We start from the raw sequence: 14,355 nt of genomic DNA on the forward strand, positions 1-14,355 counted from the left end.
AACTTTTCCTTTGCTTTCGAGCACATGTTTGACTTAACCGTTCTCCTTGCGGAGGGTTCAAGAATTCTCAGGGTATTACTCCAAGGCCAGTAATGAGGTATTATCTGTGCCTTTGAAAAGATCTTTTAATGTATGGACAATATGATAAAGTTACTGAACTTTGGACACATTAAGTGATTTTGATCAGCATTTTTTCCTAAAATGAAAACCTGTATGAATATAAAGTAGGGAATGAACAGTTTGAAAATCTTTGTTCCTTGAGTCGGGATTGGGGGTGGAGTGGAGGCTGTTTGGGCCTTACATCTGAGGGTGGTGTAACCAGTTTGGATAATAAGCTCAGATTATAGTAATGGATTATAAAGTGGCTGGATTATAAGAAGAATGCAGATGAGAAGTTTGGAGGGAGGTCCCGGGAGCTTCCTGCTCTGGACTAGCTGAGGGAGATGGCCTAGGAAGCGGTCACAGCCCACCGCCCCCACAACAGCTTGCGTTTCTATGACTGAATCCAGAGTGTAAACTAGAAGGACATTGTATGTGGAATACCCTGAACATCTTAAAGGGAAATATTTGATTTGAGTGATAAAAGTAACGGGTGTCACTTTTTGGCACCATATGAGTTTTTTTTTTTAACTTTGTGGAAACGTATGTTAGTTGTGAGAAAGAATAAGCCTGCTGGGTAAAGTGTTACGTGGCTTTAACCAAATGTTACTTTTGGAAGGAACCAGTAATTATTAGATTGAGCCTCACTGGCACCAGTTTGGTAGTATCTTCAATCTAATATTGAGTGAGCTAATGTGTGGATCGAAAACAATTACCATGTGAGGGGACCGTCTTACGCTAAGAAACAATCATTCTGAATGATTAATGCAAAGGTCATATTGGAAGCATCCCAATGTTGTATTTTGAGACTTTGGGAGGGTGAAAATGTCTGCGCCTGTAAAATACGCCATTAGCTTCCTTGGAAATACTTCCCAGGTGGAACTCCTTTATAGAAATATCTATGAGAAGATTTCTGTACATGTCTGTTTGTATACATTAGAATTCTTTTGATTGCACGGTAGTGTCTTCGGCGTGTGGGATGAGTGCACTTCCTAAATATGGATTCCTTTTTTTTTTTTATTTATTTTATTTATTATTTATTTATTTATTTATTTATTTGGCTGTGTTGGGTCTTCGTCTCTGTGCGAGGGCTTTCTCCAGCTGCAGCAAGAGGGGGCCACTCTTCATCGCGGTGCGCAGGCCTCTCACTGTCGCGGCCTCTCTTGTTGTGGAGCACAGGCTCCAGACGCGCAGGCTCAGCAGCTGTGGCTCACGGGTCCAGCTGCTCCGCGGCATGTGGGATCCTCCCAGACCAGGGCTCGAACCCATGTCCCCTGCACCGGCAGGCGGACTCTCAACCACTGCGCCACCAGGGAAGCCCTGGATTCCTTTTTGAAAAGAGATATGACAAATAAGTAAGATAGGACTTCCCTGGTGGTGCGGTGGTTAAGAATCTGCCTGCCAATGCAGGGGAAACAGGTTTGAGCCCTGGTCTGGGAAGATCTCACATGCTGCGGAGCAACTAAGCCCATGTGCCACAACTACTGAGCCTGTGCTCTAGAACCCGCAGGCCACAACTACTGAGCCCACACGCCACAACTACTGGAGCCTGCGTGCGTCGAGCCTGTGCTCGGCAACAAGAGAAGCCACTGCAATGAGAAGCCTGCGCACCGCAACGAAGAGTAGCCCCCGCTCGCTGCAACTAGAGAAAGCCTGCACGCAGGAGTGAAGACCCAACACAGCCAAAAATAAATAAATGAGTAAAATAAAATTACTAAAAAAAAAATAATAATAAGATACACTATTTGATGTAAATGGAAGCAGTTGTGGTTTCCTATTCAAACTAATGGGAAATACCTTTACAACTAGAAATATCATTTCATAAGAGTTACATTGAATTTTGTATGCCTAAGGAGGAAATGTTTTTGCCAACTTATTTAAAATTATAAACATTCCTTCATAGAGCAGTTTTACAAAGATATGTATTTACTGATGCTTAAATTTTGATTTTTCACCCCTCCCGCCGCCCCCCCAAAAAAAGAAAGCCTGTAGGAGGAGAGTATTGCCTAACTCTGTGGGCTTAGTTGAAGCATCAGTCTCCAGGAGCTCTGCTGAGGCTTTTGGCTGCTTTGAAATTTTTGAGGACCTTCCCCATACCCAAAGTGAATGATAGTGCTGGTGTCTAGGTGGTTTTCTGCCACCGTAAGGGTTGCTAGCCAGAACATGTCAAAGCCATCAACCTCAGCTTGGGCCGCCACATGGAAATTGTGCTGTCACACCTCTCCCTCGTGCCAGCTGTACACACACTTTGGAGGCTGCATTTTCCCTGGGGCTCATATTGCTGGGCCTCCTGCAGGCCACCGGATCTCTTAGATAATAATAGTCCTTAAGCCAGTGCCCTGACCTGTTTCACCAGTGTCCCATAAGTGTATGAACTGGGGTCTGGGCCAGAGCCTTTGGGAATCTTGGTGTTGGTCATTTTCGCCACTTGAGTTGACTTGCTGGTAATTCTCATCACTTGGAGTTTTAGCTAGAGAGGTACAATAAAAGTTCTATGGCATGTGATCGGGATAACTAGTAAGTAATCAGTACATTTGAATAATTATTTAAAGCAAGAAATCTGAACATCCAACTGGCTAGTCTCAGCTAAACTTTCAATTCCATGCTAGCAAAGTAGTAATATTCTAGATGATGTAACTGAGGTGATGCATCCTTAATGAAACAGTGGACTGGTTTGTTAGTAAATGAAATTATTCTATATATAACCCTTGGGAAATTGATGAGTAGTTCTTAAATCACTGTTCAGCCAAAAAAGATACTTTAAAAGCTGTTATTAAGTTCTTGTCAGTCTTTCTCCCAGCCTCGGCATTCATTTAAATTTGCTGCTTAGATGTGCAGGTAAGCCATGTTGTCACCATGACTTGCAGTGATGTCTTTCTGAATGGTTCTTCACAATCTAGAATTAGACATGGATTCCTTGGTTTATTCACTGGATGATAAATGAGGATGTGTCATGATTATGAATGAGAAATGCATTCTCATTAGATCCTAGGGCAAAATGACTTTCAGAAGTGATGTGCCCTCATCTTTACCATATAAGGCCATTATTGTATGGTTTCCTTCAGTTTCCATGGACTTGAGCTCTCAGCAGTTTATAATTGCCCAGCTCCGCCCTTTTAAAGATACATACTTATGGGTGAAATATGTTGTTGTGCTTTGGGTTTGATTTTGTTATGGGTAAGAAGCTATTTGGAGGTGCAAGCCCTTGGAATCACAGTAGCTGATAACTTGACTGTGTGTGGAGCACACCCTGTGTGTAAAACCATCATTGCACATTTAAAACAGCATTTTTTTCTCATACTTCTTTTTGTTCCTCTATCACTGTCAGACATTTAGTCGATTCCGTTTCTGTTGTGCTGCAGAATGATGCTACTTTCCCTGTTTTATTTGTTGTAAGGATTTTTGATGATGTTATAACCAGAGGAAGCAGCTGTTTGCAGGGTATCATTTTTTATTAACTTGTGTTTCTGATGACCAGCTGCCACTAATTTCAACATTCCTCTTGTGCCTTTTTCACAACCCCATGGCATAGTGGAAATTTTCTTTCTCTGTAGAAACCTAGTAGGATTGTCAGTGATATTTTAGATCTCTGCTTCTTGGTTTTCTCTGTTCCTATTTCTTTATTTAGAAAGTGGGAATAATAGAGTTGCTGTTTCATGAAGGTAGTTGTGATAATGCACATAAAAGATTGTCATACAGTTCTTAGCACGTAACATAAGCACTCTGAAAGCGCTAGCGATTTTTATTACTAATTATTTGTTTCTGATAGAAAGGGAGGAAATAAGTGGCAATTGTCTTTTAAATTACATTCAAGTTCCTGTGAAGATGTTGGGCTCTTTATTACTTTTATGCTATAGACTTGTCGGGGCTGAGTTGAGAATGGCAGAAATGCTTCTTACTATTCTCAGATATCTTACTTGATTGAAGAATACTGGTGAGTAGCTATTTACTTTTGGCCAGGGTTGTATAATTTTAGCCTTAAAAAGAAAAGTCATTTAGTAAGCTTCTGAGTATAATTAAGAACAACTAGTATTAATGTACTTCCAGATTCCCCTCAAAATTGCTGTATATCTGAGCAAAAGCTCTTAGCCCAGATTGAAAAAAATTATTTGGTGTCCTTGGATATTTAGAGTTCAGTGACTATACTCTGCCATCAAGGATGCCAGATGGGGTGTGCTGGGGTGAGCCTCAGAATGCAAACACCCTGAGATACAATAAAACATTTCAGGTAGAAAAGCTTTTTTCCTTGGGATTAAAGGTTTGTGTTTTTTTTTAGATTTTTAAAATAATTAATTAATTTATTTATTTATTTATGGCTGAGTTGGGTCTTAGTTGTGGCACGTGGGATCTTTGTTGAGGCATGCAGGATCTTCACTGTGGTGCACGGGCTTCTCTCTAGTTGTGGCTTGTGGGTTTTCTCTTCTCTAGTTGTGGCACACAGGCTCCAGGGTGCGTGGGCTCTGTAGTTGCGGCACGTGGGTTCCAGAGCACGTGGGCTCTGTAGTTTGCGGCTCACGGGCTCTAGTTGAGGTGCGTGAGCTCAGTAGTTGTGGCATGCGGGCTTAGTTGCCCCATGGCATGTGGGATCTTAGTTGCCTGACCAGAGATCGAACCCACGTCCCCTGCATTGCAAGGCGGATTCTTTACCACTGGGCCACCAGGGAAGTCCCATAGATTTTTTTTTTTTAATGTAAATGAATAACAATACATTGGTGTGTTTCTCAACTTTATTATATTTTAATTATTTTTTTAAAATAGGAAACAAACAAAATAATAGGACACTCATGTACTCACCTACAAGATTAAACAGATGTTAATATTTTGCCATGTTTGTTTCGTATCTCCCATTTTTGAAAACAGTAAAGCATAACAGATGTAGCTACAATACCATTCTCCTTTCCATCTTTTCTCCTTCCCCAGAGGTAATCGTCTCCTCAAAGTTGGTATGTATCATATGTTTGTACTTTATTACATGTGTATGTACCTATAACATAGACTTTTATTTTGTATGTTTTAAACTTTTATATAAATGATATTTATTCTTATACCAAAGGACAGTTACATTGCTTCTGCGTTTTTCACTGTTTCCAACAGTGCTGCCATGAATACCCTTGTGCAAAATATGGGAGCGTTTCTCTCCACAGACCATCGAGAAGTGGTATTGCTGAGGGGTGGGCAACTTCAGCTCCAGTTGTTTCCAAATTGCTCTCAAAAGGAATCGTAGCAGGATACTCTCCTGTGCGTAGTTTTTATGAGTTCCTCTTTCCAAACATGTTTGCCAGCACTTGTATTTAGACTTCTAAATTCTTGGCAGTTTTAATAGGTGTCAAATATTACCTTATCGTTTTAATTTGCAGTTCCCTGATTACCAGTGAGATGGAGTACTTTACATACATCTGTTGGCTTTTCAGGCTTCCTTCCCTGTAGATCCCTGTTCATATCATTTGCCCCTTATTCTATTAAGTTGTTTGTTGATTTTGTCAGGTATATATTTTACGTATATATACATACATACATATATATATGTATATACACACACACACACATAGATATAAAATATTCTCCCAATCTGCAACTTGTTTTTTCACTTTACTTGTGTTTTTTGAGAACAACCCACACTGCTGAATTTGCATTGCTTTTTTCCCCCCTCCTTTTTTGAGGGGAGTTTGCATCAATATTTATAAGTCACATAGGCCTAAGTTTCTCTTCCTTACACTGTCCTTCATATCAAGGTGGTGCATTCCTTATGTAGTGAGTTCAGCAGTGCACCTTTATTTTTTATTCTCTGGGAACACTGGTTTGAGATGATTTCTTCCTTGAATGTTTGGGAAAACTCATCTGTAAGACCATCTGGGCCTATTATTTTTGGTATTTACTGATTGATTTTGGGTGGGCAGTGATGTGTGGAGTTACAGTACTGGTTCTTTTTTTATTATTATTATTTTTACCTTTGGCTGCGTTGGGTCTTCATTGCTGCACGCGGGCTTTCTCTAGTTGTGGCGAGCGGGGGCTACTCTTCGTTGTGGTGCGCAGGCTTCTCATTGCGGTGGCTTCTCTTGTTGCAGAGCATGGACTCTAGGTGCGCGGGCTTTAGTAGTTGCAGTGTGTGGGCTTCAGTAGTTGTGGCTTGCGGGCTCTAGAGTGCAGGCTCAGTAGTTGTGGCACATGGGCTTAGTTGCTCCGTGGCATGTGGGACCTTCCCGGACCAGGGCTTGAACCCGTGTCCCCTGCATTGGCAGGCGGATTCTTAACCACTGCACCACCAGGGAAGCCCACGGTACTGGTTCTTTTATGGTTCTGGGTCTCTTTAGGTTTTCTGTTATATTGAAGAAGTTTTGATACATCACACATTTTCTAGGAGCTTGCTTATTTCATCTGGAATTTTAAGATTTGTTTTAGCTATATCCCACAAGTTTTTTTTTTATAAATTTTTTTTTTTAGAAATTCACGTTCTTTTATTTATTTATTTATTTATGACTGTGTTGAGTCTTCGGTTCTGTGCGAGGGCTTTCTCTAGTTGCGGCAAGTGGGGACCACTCTTCATCGCGGTGCGTGGGCCTCTCACCATCGCGGCCTCTCTTGTTGCGGAGCACAGGCTCCAGACGCGCAGGCTCAGTAATTGTGGCTCACGGGCCCAGTTGCTCCGTGGCATGTGGGATCTTCCCAGACCAGGGCTCGAACCCGTGTCCCCTGCATTGGCAGGCAGATTCTCAACCACTGCGCCACCAGGGAAGCCCATCCCACAAGTTTTGACATGGCATGTATTTACTGACCAATTTTAACCCTTTTCTATTGGCTATTATGATTTTCTATGTGAATTATTTAGTAAATTAAAATTTTTTCGGGGACTTCCCTGGTGGTGCAGTGGTTAAGAATCCACCTGCCAATGCAGGGGACACGGGTTCGAGCCCTGGTCCGGGAAGATCCCACATGCCGTGGAGCAACTAAGCCCGTGAGCCACAGCTACTGAGCCTGTGCTGTAGAGCCTGTGAGCCGCAACTACTGAGCCCGCATGCCACAACTGCTGAAGCCTGTGCACCGAGAGCCCGTGCTCTGCAACAAGAAAAGCCACTGCAACAAAGAAGCCCCTGCTCGCTGCAACTAGAGAAAGCCCGCGCTCAGCAACGAAGACCCAACGCAGCCAAAAATAAATAAATAAATTTATTTTTAAAAAAAAAAAGAAAGGAGAAGAAGAAGCCTGATACCGTTTATGTTCCTGGTACAGTAGGCAGGGTAGGAGTGATGTCGAGGACTTGGATAGGTTGGCAAACATTTTTTTAAAAAAAACAAACTTTTCAGATGCATTGGAGATTTTTGGCTTATATTTTTCTGTTAATTTTTAATTGTATTGCGTTCTACTCAGAACATGCTCTGTACAGTATTGATTCCTTGGTAGTTTCTGAGATTTGCTTTGTGGTATCCTAATTGGTGATTTAAAAAAAAAAAAAGTTTATTAGTGTGCTTGGAAACAAAAAAAATGTGTGTTTTAAAATGTTGGCTACAAGTTGTAAATATCCATTAGATCAAGCTTGTTACTTTTGTTAAAGCCGTTTATATTCATACTGATTTTTGTCTGTTTGATCTCTTAAATCTTTATTAGAATCTCTTAAGATTATGGTTTTGTTATTTTCTCCTTGTACTTCTGTCAATTTCTGCTTTAATTATTTTGAAGCTTATGTAGTTAGATGAGTTAAAGTCCATAGTGACTGTAGCTTTTCTCTGAATTGTTTCTTTAAATGTTAAAATGTAATCTTAAATAATGCATTTCACCTTAAAATCTATTTGTTCTAGTATAAGCACCTGGTACATATTTTTATATCCCTTCCCCTCCTTTAGTTGCCTTTTTGTATTATTATTTTGTAAATGTGTCTTATAGCTGGTTTTAATCTGATCTGAAACACCTCGTCTTTTAGCGGGTGAGTTTAAGTCATTCATATTTACTGCGGTTTGTGATTTATGGTTGGTTTTATTTCCACCATCTTATTTTGTGCTTTCTAGTTTTCATGCTTTTTCTTGCCTTTTTTTCTTTTTATTTCCTCTTTCTCTTATATTCAATGAGTTTTTAAAATTCCGCTAATCTTCCTCCCACTCCATACACTTTTTGGAAGTTATATATTCTCTTTTAGTGTTTACCCTTAATTTTAACATACTTACATGACTTAAAGTCTAAAACTAGTCAAATTTTCTGCCTTTTTCTAGGGAAGGGCCCTGAAACCTTTGAATTCTGATCATATCTTTCTTTTTTTTTTTTTTAATAAATTTATTTATTTATTTATTTATTTATTTATGGCAGTGTTGGGTCTTCGTTTCTGTGTGAGGGCTTTCTCTAGTTGCGGCGAGCGGGGGCCACTCTTCATTGTGGTGCGCGGGCCTCTCACTATCGTGGCCTCTCTTGTTGCGGAGCACAGGCTCCAGACGCGCAGGCTCAGTAGTTGTGGCTCACGGGCCCAGTTGCTCCGCAGCATGCGGGATCTTCCCAGACCAGGGCTCGAACCCGTGTCCCCTGCATTGGCAGGCAGATTCTCAACCACTGCGCCACCAGGGAAGCCCCATATCTTTCTATCTTACATGTTATTGTTGTTTAGTGTTTTAGTTCTGCCTTGTCTTACCTGTACTCCAGTTAGTCATAATTACTACTGTTGTATACAGTCAATGCCTATTTACATTGACCACATTTACCAATTTTTTTGCTCACTGCTTGTTTTGGTATCCCAGTTCTTTCTTCTGGTTCACTTTCTTTTCCTGAAATAAGTCCTTGAACTTAGTTCTTTGAAATTAATTTTGAAATTCTTAGAGATAAGTCCAAGAACTTAATTCTTTGAATAAGAGTCTTTAAATGGTAAATTTTCTGTATCTTTTTGTTTAAAAATGTTGGGGTTTTTGTTTGTTTTTTTGGTCATCACTTTTGAATGATAGTTTATCTGGGTATAGAATGCACGGGTGGTTGTTTTTCTTCCCATTTCTGAGATAGTTTCTGATGTCTTTGTTTCTGTACTTGCTTTTGAGAAGTCTGCTCACAGTTAGTCTAGTTATTCTCTCTGTAGGTAATCTGTCTTTTCTCTATGGCTGCTTTTGTTTGAGATTTTATCTTTGTTTTAGGTGTTCTGAATTGCACTAGGATATTCTACTTGGGACCTGTGCCTCTTCAATCTGAAGACTTATGCCCTCAGTTAAACTTGGAAAATCCTCAGCGCTCACCTCTTCAGTTTTTTGTTTCTCTTGCATTCTCTCCTTCTGGAATGTCTGTTGCAATGTGTGTCAGGCCTCAACCTGGCCTTTGTGTCTCAGAATGTTTTAAATTACTAAATATCACACATTCAAGAGAGTAACTATATAGTTTAAATAATAATAATACATAATAAAACAATAATAATATTAAAAAACAAAACACCTGTGAGTTCACCGCCAGCACCTTGAGTAGTAGACCATTACATGGGGTAGGAACTCCAGGGGAGGAGCACTCACAGGGGGAATTAGGTAAAACTACCTGGCTTGGGTGCTTAGTAGCAGTTCCTTCTTTAAGGAAGGATACAGTCAGGGATGTTGGTAGAATGGATTCCGGCAGTTGTTAAATTTTGGGTAACATTTTTTGAGCACTAGAGGTGCTGGGACAGTACCAAGTGCTTTACGTTGATTGTCTCAGTTAATTCTCACATCAGCTCTTGAAGAAAGAATTCTAGCGTTCTCGTTTTACAGGTGAGAAACTGAGGTCGCCAGATGCAGTAATTTGGCCAGAGCATCAGGGGAGAAAATGGCAGCGCCACACCCCAGCCCTGGCAGCCTGGTCCCTGACCCTCACTGCTTCTTGGCCTGTCAGTGACCCATGTGGCTTCTCATACAAGACCCAGGTTCTCTGTAATACTGTGTTTCTTCCTTGGCATTTTCTTTTATGAATTCCTGTTTTGGGTGATGCAATTCAGGAGACCAAAACTCTGGGTTGAATTAGTTTTGCAAGAGAAAGGGGGAGCGTGTGAAAAAACCCAGGCCTCAGGTCCGTAGGCTGGTGCACCTTTACACTTCAACTCAGAACTCACCTTTCCGCGCAGAAAACCTTCCCAAAGGCTGGAGTCCCCGCACAGCTGCTTGAATGTCCTCTTCTGTGTTCCTGCCACCTTGGGCCTGTCCTGGTGCTGCACGTCTTGTGCTGCGCTCTAACTGGAGCTTTAGATGGACTCCACGCTCGGCCAGGACAGGGCGCCCTGCTCACCTCTGTGTCTCCAACACTCAGCTCAGTGTCTGGCCCAGAGTTCACGGATAACACACGCTTGTAACTCTTAATGATTGAGTAAGTTAACATGTTATACAGGAAGAACTAATAATAAGTGCCAGCTTTTTATTGAGTATTTACTGTATTCTGGGTACTCTAATTAATTTTTTACACACCTTATACAGATCGTTGTAATGCTAGGTTATGATTTACCTCATTTCTCATTTACTCTTCACGGTAATCCTGGGAGGTAAGTATTACTGTTACTCATTTTACAGATGACGATCTGAAGCTTAGAGAGATTACCTGTCTGAGATCACACACTGTTTAACCAAGAGAGCCTGGACTTGAATCCATATCTGTCTGACTCTGGAGCCTGTGGTCTTTGTGCTTTAGCACACTGCTTCTCTGGAGATTTCCACAGTCAAGTCAAAGTGGAGAAATCCAAATTTACTGATCTTGAAAATTTTCCAAGAAGCCTGCCCCCGTGTTGTGACAGCTGGCCATAACAGGAGAGTAGCATCAACCAAAAAATAGGTTCACTTTTGCATTGTGGTGATTACTTTGTGTTCACCTGCGTTTAGCATATGTAGAAGAACGTCAGCAAGGACTGGCATTAACCTTTTTAAAAGGAAGCAGCTTTTGTACAGCTGTTGTTGTAATAGCATTTGTCTTGGTTAACACCAGACAAAATTGGTCCGATAAGCCAGATTGGCTTGTTAGGTTCAAGTGTGTAACATGAGCACGTTGTGACGGTTGCTATGACCAACATTAGAAGTTGTGTTCTTAATGAGATGTGGATCTGGGTAATGGCTGAGAGCTAAGGTGGTTACTTAGAAGGCCCGGCTGGCGTTTCTGTTGATGGAATAGACCTAGACATTGAAACGTACTATGTCCTTCGGCCCCTGAGCAGTGGTTAAAGCTTTTCTTTTTATTACCTTCACTTTGCTTGCTCACTGGAAGTGCCATCCACTTCCAGAACTGTTAATTTGTATATTCAAGGGCATTAGCTTATCATATTAAAGGTTATATTTTACATTTTGAATAATACCAGGTTTGGTTTTTTTTTTAAACAGTAAAAACACACCTATAATTTACAATAGGCTATTGTTAGAATTGTATTGTGGTAAAAAGACTCTTGTATTCTCTTTTGCTGTGTCTATTAATGCCGTTGATTAAATAAAATCTCTGTGGTTCTGGAAATGTAGATCCTTAATTTGATGGAGTATCCTTGGTAGTAACTGTTTCTAGAAATGCAAGTTGACATTTCTTAACAGTTGACGTTGGCTGATATGAACGTCATAATTTGTAGATTCTTGAGAGTTTGGGGTAGAAGTAATAAAGGAGAAGTGGGTCTGACAAAACATACAAACTCTGTGGCATTGATGTTACATAATAGGTCTGTTTCTCTCTCCTTTCAGACTGGTCGAATTGACAAATCCTACCCCACAGTGTGTGGTCACACAGGACCGGTGCTGGACATAGACTGGTGCCCACATAATGATCAGGTCATTGCCAGCGGCTCAGAGGACTGCACGGTTATGGTAAGTTCCCTCGGTGTGGTGGGCACACAGGCCAGCGAGACTCACCTACTGCCTTCAAAGAATGAGTGTGTGGAGGCTTGAAATGCAGAAAATCATAGAGTTTTGATTGTCCATTGGACTATACAAGAATTTAACGACACTGAAGTTTAACTGCAGATAAGCCATTTTACAAGTTTATATCAAGGAGTTGTACTCTATTGTCTTTTTTCTTCTTTTGCTTGTGTGTGTGTGCATCCTTGTTAACAGCTGACACCTCTGCTTGATGGGAAGATTTTAGGGAAAGTAAAATGACTTTCAAATAATTCTGTGAATGTCATTGCACCACATGACCTCCCTCCCCTCTAAAAAAGGAGAGAAAAAATTGCTAGCATGAATTGCATATTACAGTGAAATACGATGCCAAAGGTTATATAGATAGATGGGATATGAAACAGATATTGAAAGATAGTAAAGAGTTTTTGTAGGTACTTATTTCCAAGCTAATGTCTAGTGGACCCTGGTTAACGAAGTCCTTTTTATGCAGATGCACAAATAACCAACTTGAAAGATTGTTAAAGTAAGTTCTGTATGTTCCCCAGTTTAGATTCCAAACGTAGGTTATGTATGAAACCAGGCTTTGGAGTACTTGTGAATGTGAAGCTTCTTGTTCTTGATTATGTTCTTCTTAGCCTTCAAATGTAATTATGAGTTTGGATCCATTTTTAATCCTAGCCCAACATCTGCTGCAAAGACTGGGCAAGAGAGCAGACAGGGAGCCCTGAAGTCATGCCTGGAGTGGCGGCAGGTCGTCCCTCAGGCAGCCTCACACCTGGCAGGTGGAGAGCTGCGAGAACTGCACTTTGGTTATCCCCCTCTTGGTTTTCTGTGCACTGAACCAGACTTAGAAACATTGTTTGGAAGGCTTTGTTAATTATAGTTATTTTACATAAACAGAAATTAATTCCTGAACTGTGCCATTTAAACGTTTACCCATTTTTCCTCATGGACTTTTGGCTGAGGATAACTCCTCCTGTGATCTCATGATTTTGGCAGCCAAAGTGTATTAAAGAAATATGCTGCTATTAAAAGGAATTGTTCCATTTAACATGCCTTGCTAAATTGATCATTTGAATGGCTACAGACACATTTTGCTAAGGGAAAAGGAACAGTATTTAGACCTGATGCCCAAATCTTAAACTAAGAGTCTTAACCTTTCTTGGAAAAGCGGGTTTGATCCATCCCTCCCCATCTTCCAGCATTATTGGTCACATTGCCCTTTAAAAAAAAACCTTTGTATTATAAAACACTAAACAAACAGTTAAGTGAGTTCAATTAAGTGAAAAAGTGAATTGAGGGACTTCCCTGGTGGCACAGTGGTTGGGAATCTGCCTGCCAGTGCAGGGGACACAGGTTTGATCCCTGGTCCAGGAAGATCCCACATGCCGCGGAGCAACTAAGCCCGTGCGCCACAACTACTGAAGCCCACGCGCCTGGAGCCCGTGCTCCGCAACAAGAGAAGCCACTGCAATGAGAAGCCCGCACACCACAACGAAGAGTAGCCCCCGCTCGCCACAACTAGAGAAAGCCCACACACAGCAACAAAGACCCAATGCAGCCAAAATTAAATAAATTAAAAATAAATAAATTCATTAAAAAAAAAGTGAACTGAGTTAGGAGATTTATTACTGAGTGAACACCCTGTGACTGCCACCCAGGTCAAGAAATGGAACTTTCCCAGGCTTCTCAGTCTCTTCCCTGTGCCCCATCCCAGTCCCCATCCACCCCTCCCTCTCCAAGTAACCAGTAAAACTCACTTCCTTGCCTTTCTTTGTGGTTTTAATCACTCAAGTGTGCATCTCTAGAAGCTAGAGCTTAGTCTTCCAAGTTTTAAAAACTTGATATGCCTTTTAAGTCTTTCCTAATCTACAGGTTCCTCCTCCATCCTTTTCTTGTTGAAGAAGCCTGATGTTTGACCTGTTGCTTCCAGAAGTCCAGAGTTTGCTGATTGCACCCTCGTGGTCCAGTTCAACCTGCTACTCTGTCTTTCAGATTCCCTGTGAGTTGGCAGCTGGATCCTAGAGCATGATTAGATTCAGATTCCATCCCTTTGACAAGCCTAGAGCTCGTGCTCTGGTCTCCCCTCAGGAGGCACGAGGTGTCAAGATGCCTGTTTTTTTTGCTCTTTTTTGATTTGTGCAGTTATTGATGCCCAGCACCTAGGTCCAGCAACTCATTAGGGCGTCTCAAAATGGTGATATGAAATGCTATGATTTTGTTTTCAGTTTTCAGCTGGTAAGATTTTTAAGGTGATGCTCTCTCTTATCTACTATTTAGTTACCCAGGAGTATAGTTCATATAGGAAAGCAGGGTAAATGCTTGATTCTTTCCTTTTATTTACCCAGTTTTCAAAATAATGAATTGGTTCTTTATCTTCCTCAGAAGGTGACCAATTAGTTTTTTGTTTGGAGATTTTTTTCCCCCTTTCATTTCATTTTGAACTGAATGGATTTCGATCTATTACAATTC

The 14,355-nt window shown here is 41.0% G+C and overlaps 1 protein-coding gene across 2 annotated transcripts in view; it reads left to right on the forward strand.

Annotated features, from left to right (window-relative positions):
- The window catches only part of CORO1C (coronin 1C), an 81,004-nt gene that overhangs the window by 38,972 nt on the left and 27,677 nt on the right, over positions 1–14,355 (forward strand). For both annotated transcript variants that reach the window (XM_059894287.1, XM_059894288.1), the window contains exon 3: positions 11,728–11,850. In XM_059894287.1, coding sequence (XP_059750270.1) covers positions 11,728–11,850 — 123 coding nt within the window. The remainder of the gene's footprint in view (positions 1–11,727; positions 11,851–14,355) is intronic.

The sequence above is a fragment of the Balaenoptera ricei genome, chromosome 14 (assembly GCF_028023285.1).
Source record: "Balaenoptera ricei isolate mBalRic1 chromosome 14, mBalRic1.hap2, whole genome shotgun sequence".
NCBI classification, from domain to species: Eukaryota; Metazoa; Chordata; class Mammalia; order Artiodactyla; family Balaenopteridae; genus Balaenoptera; species Balaenoptera ricei.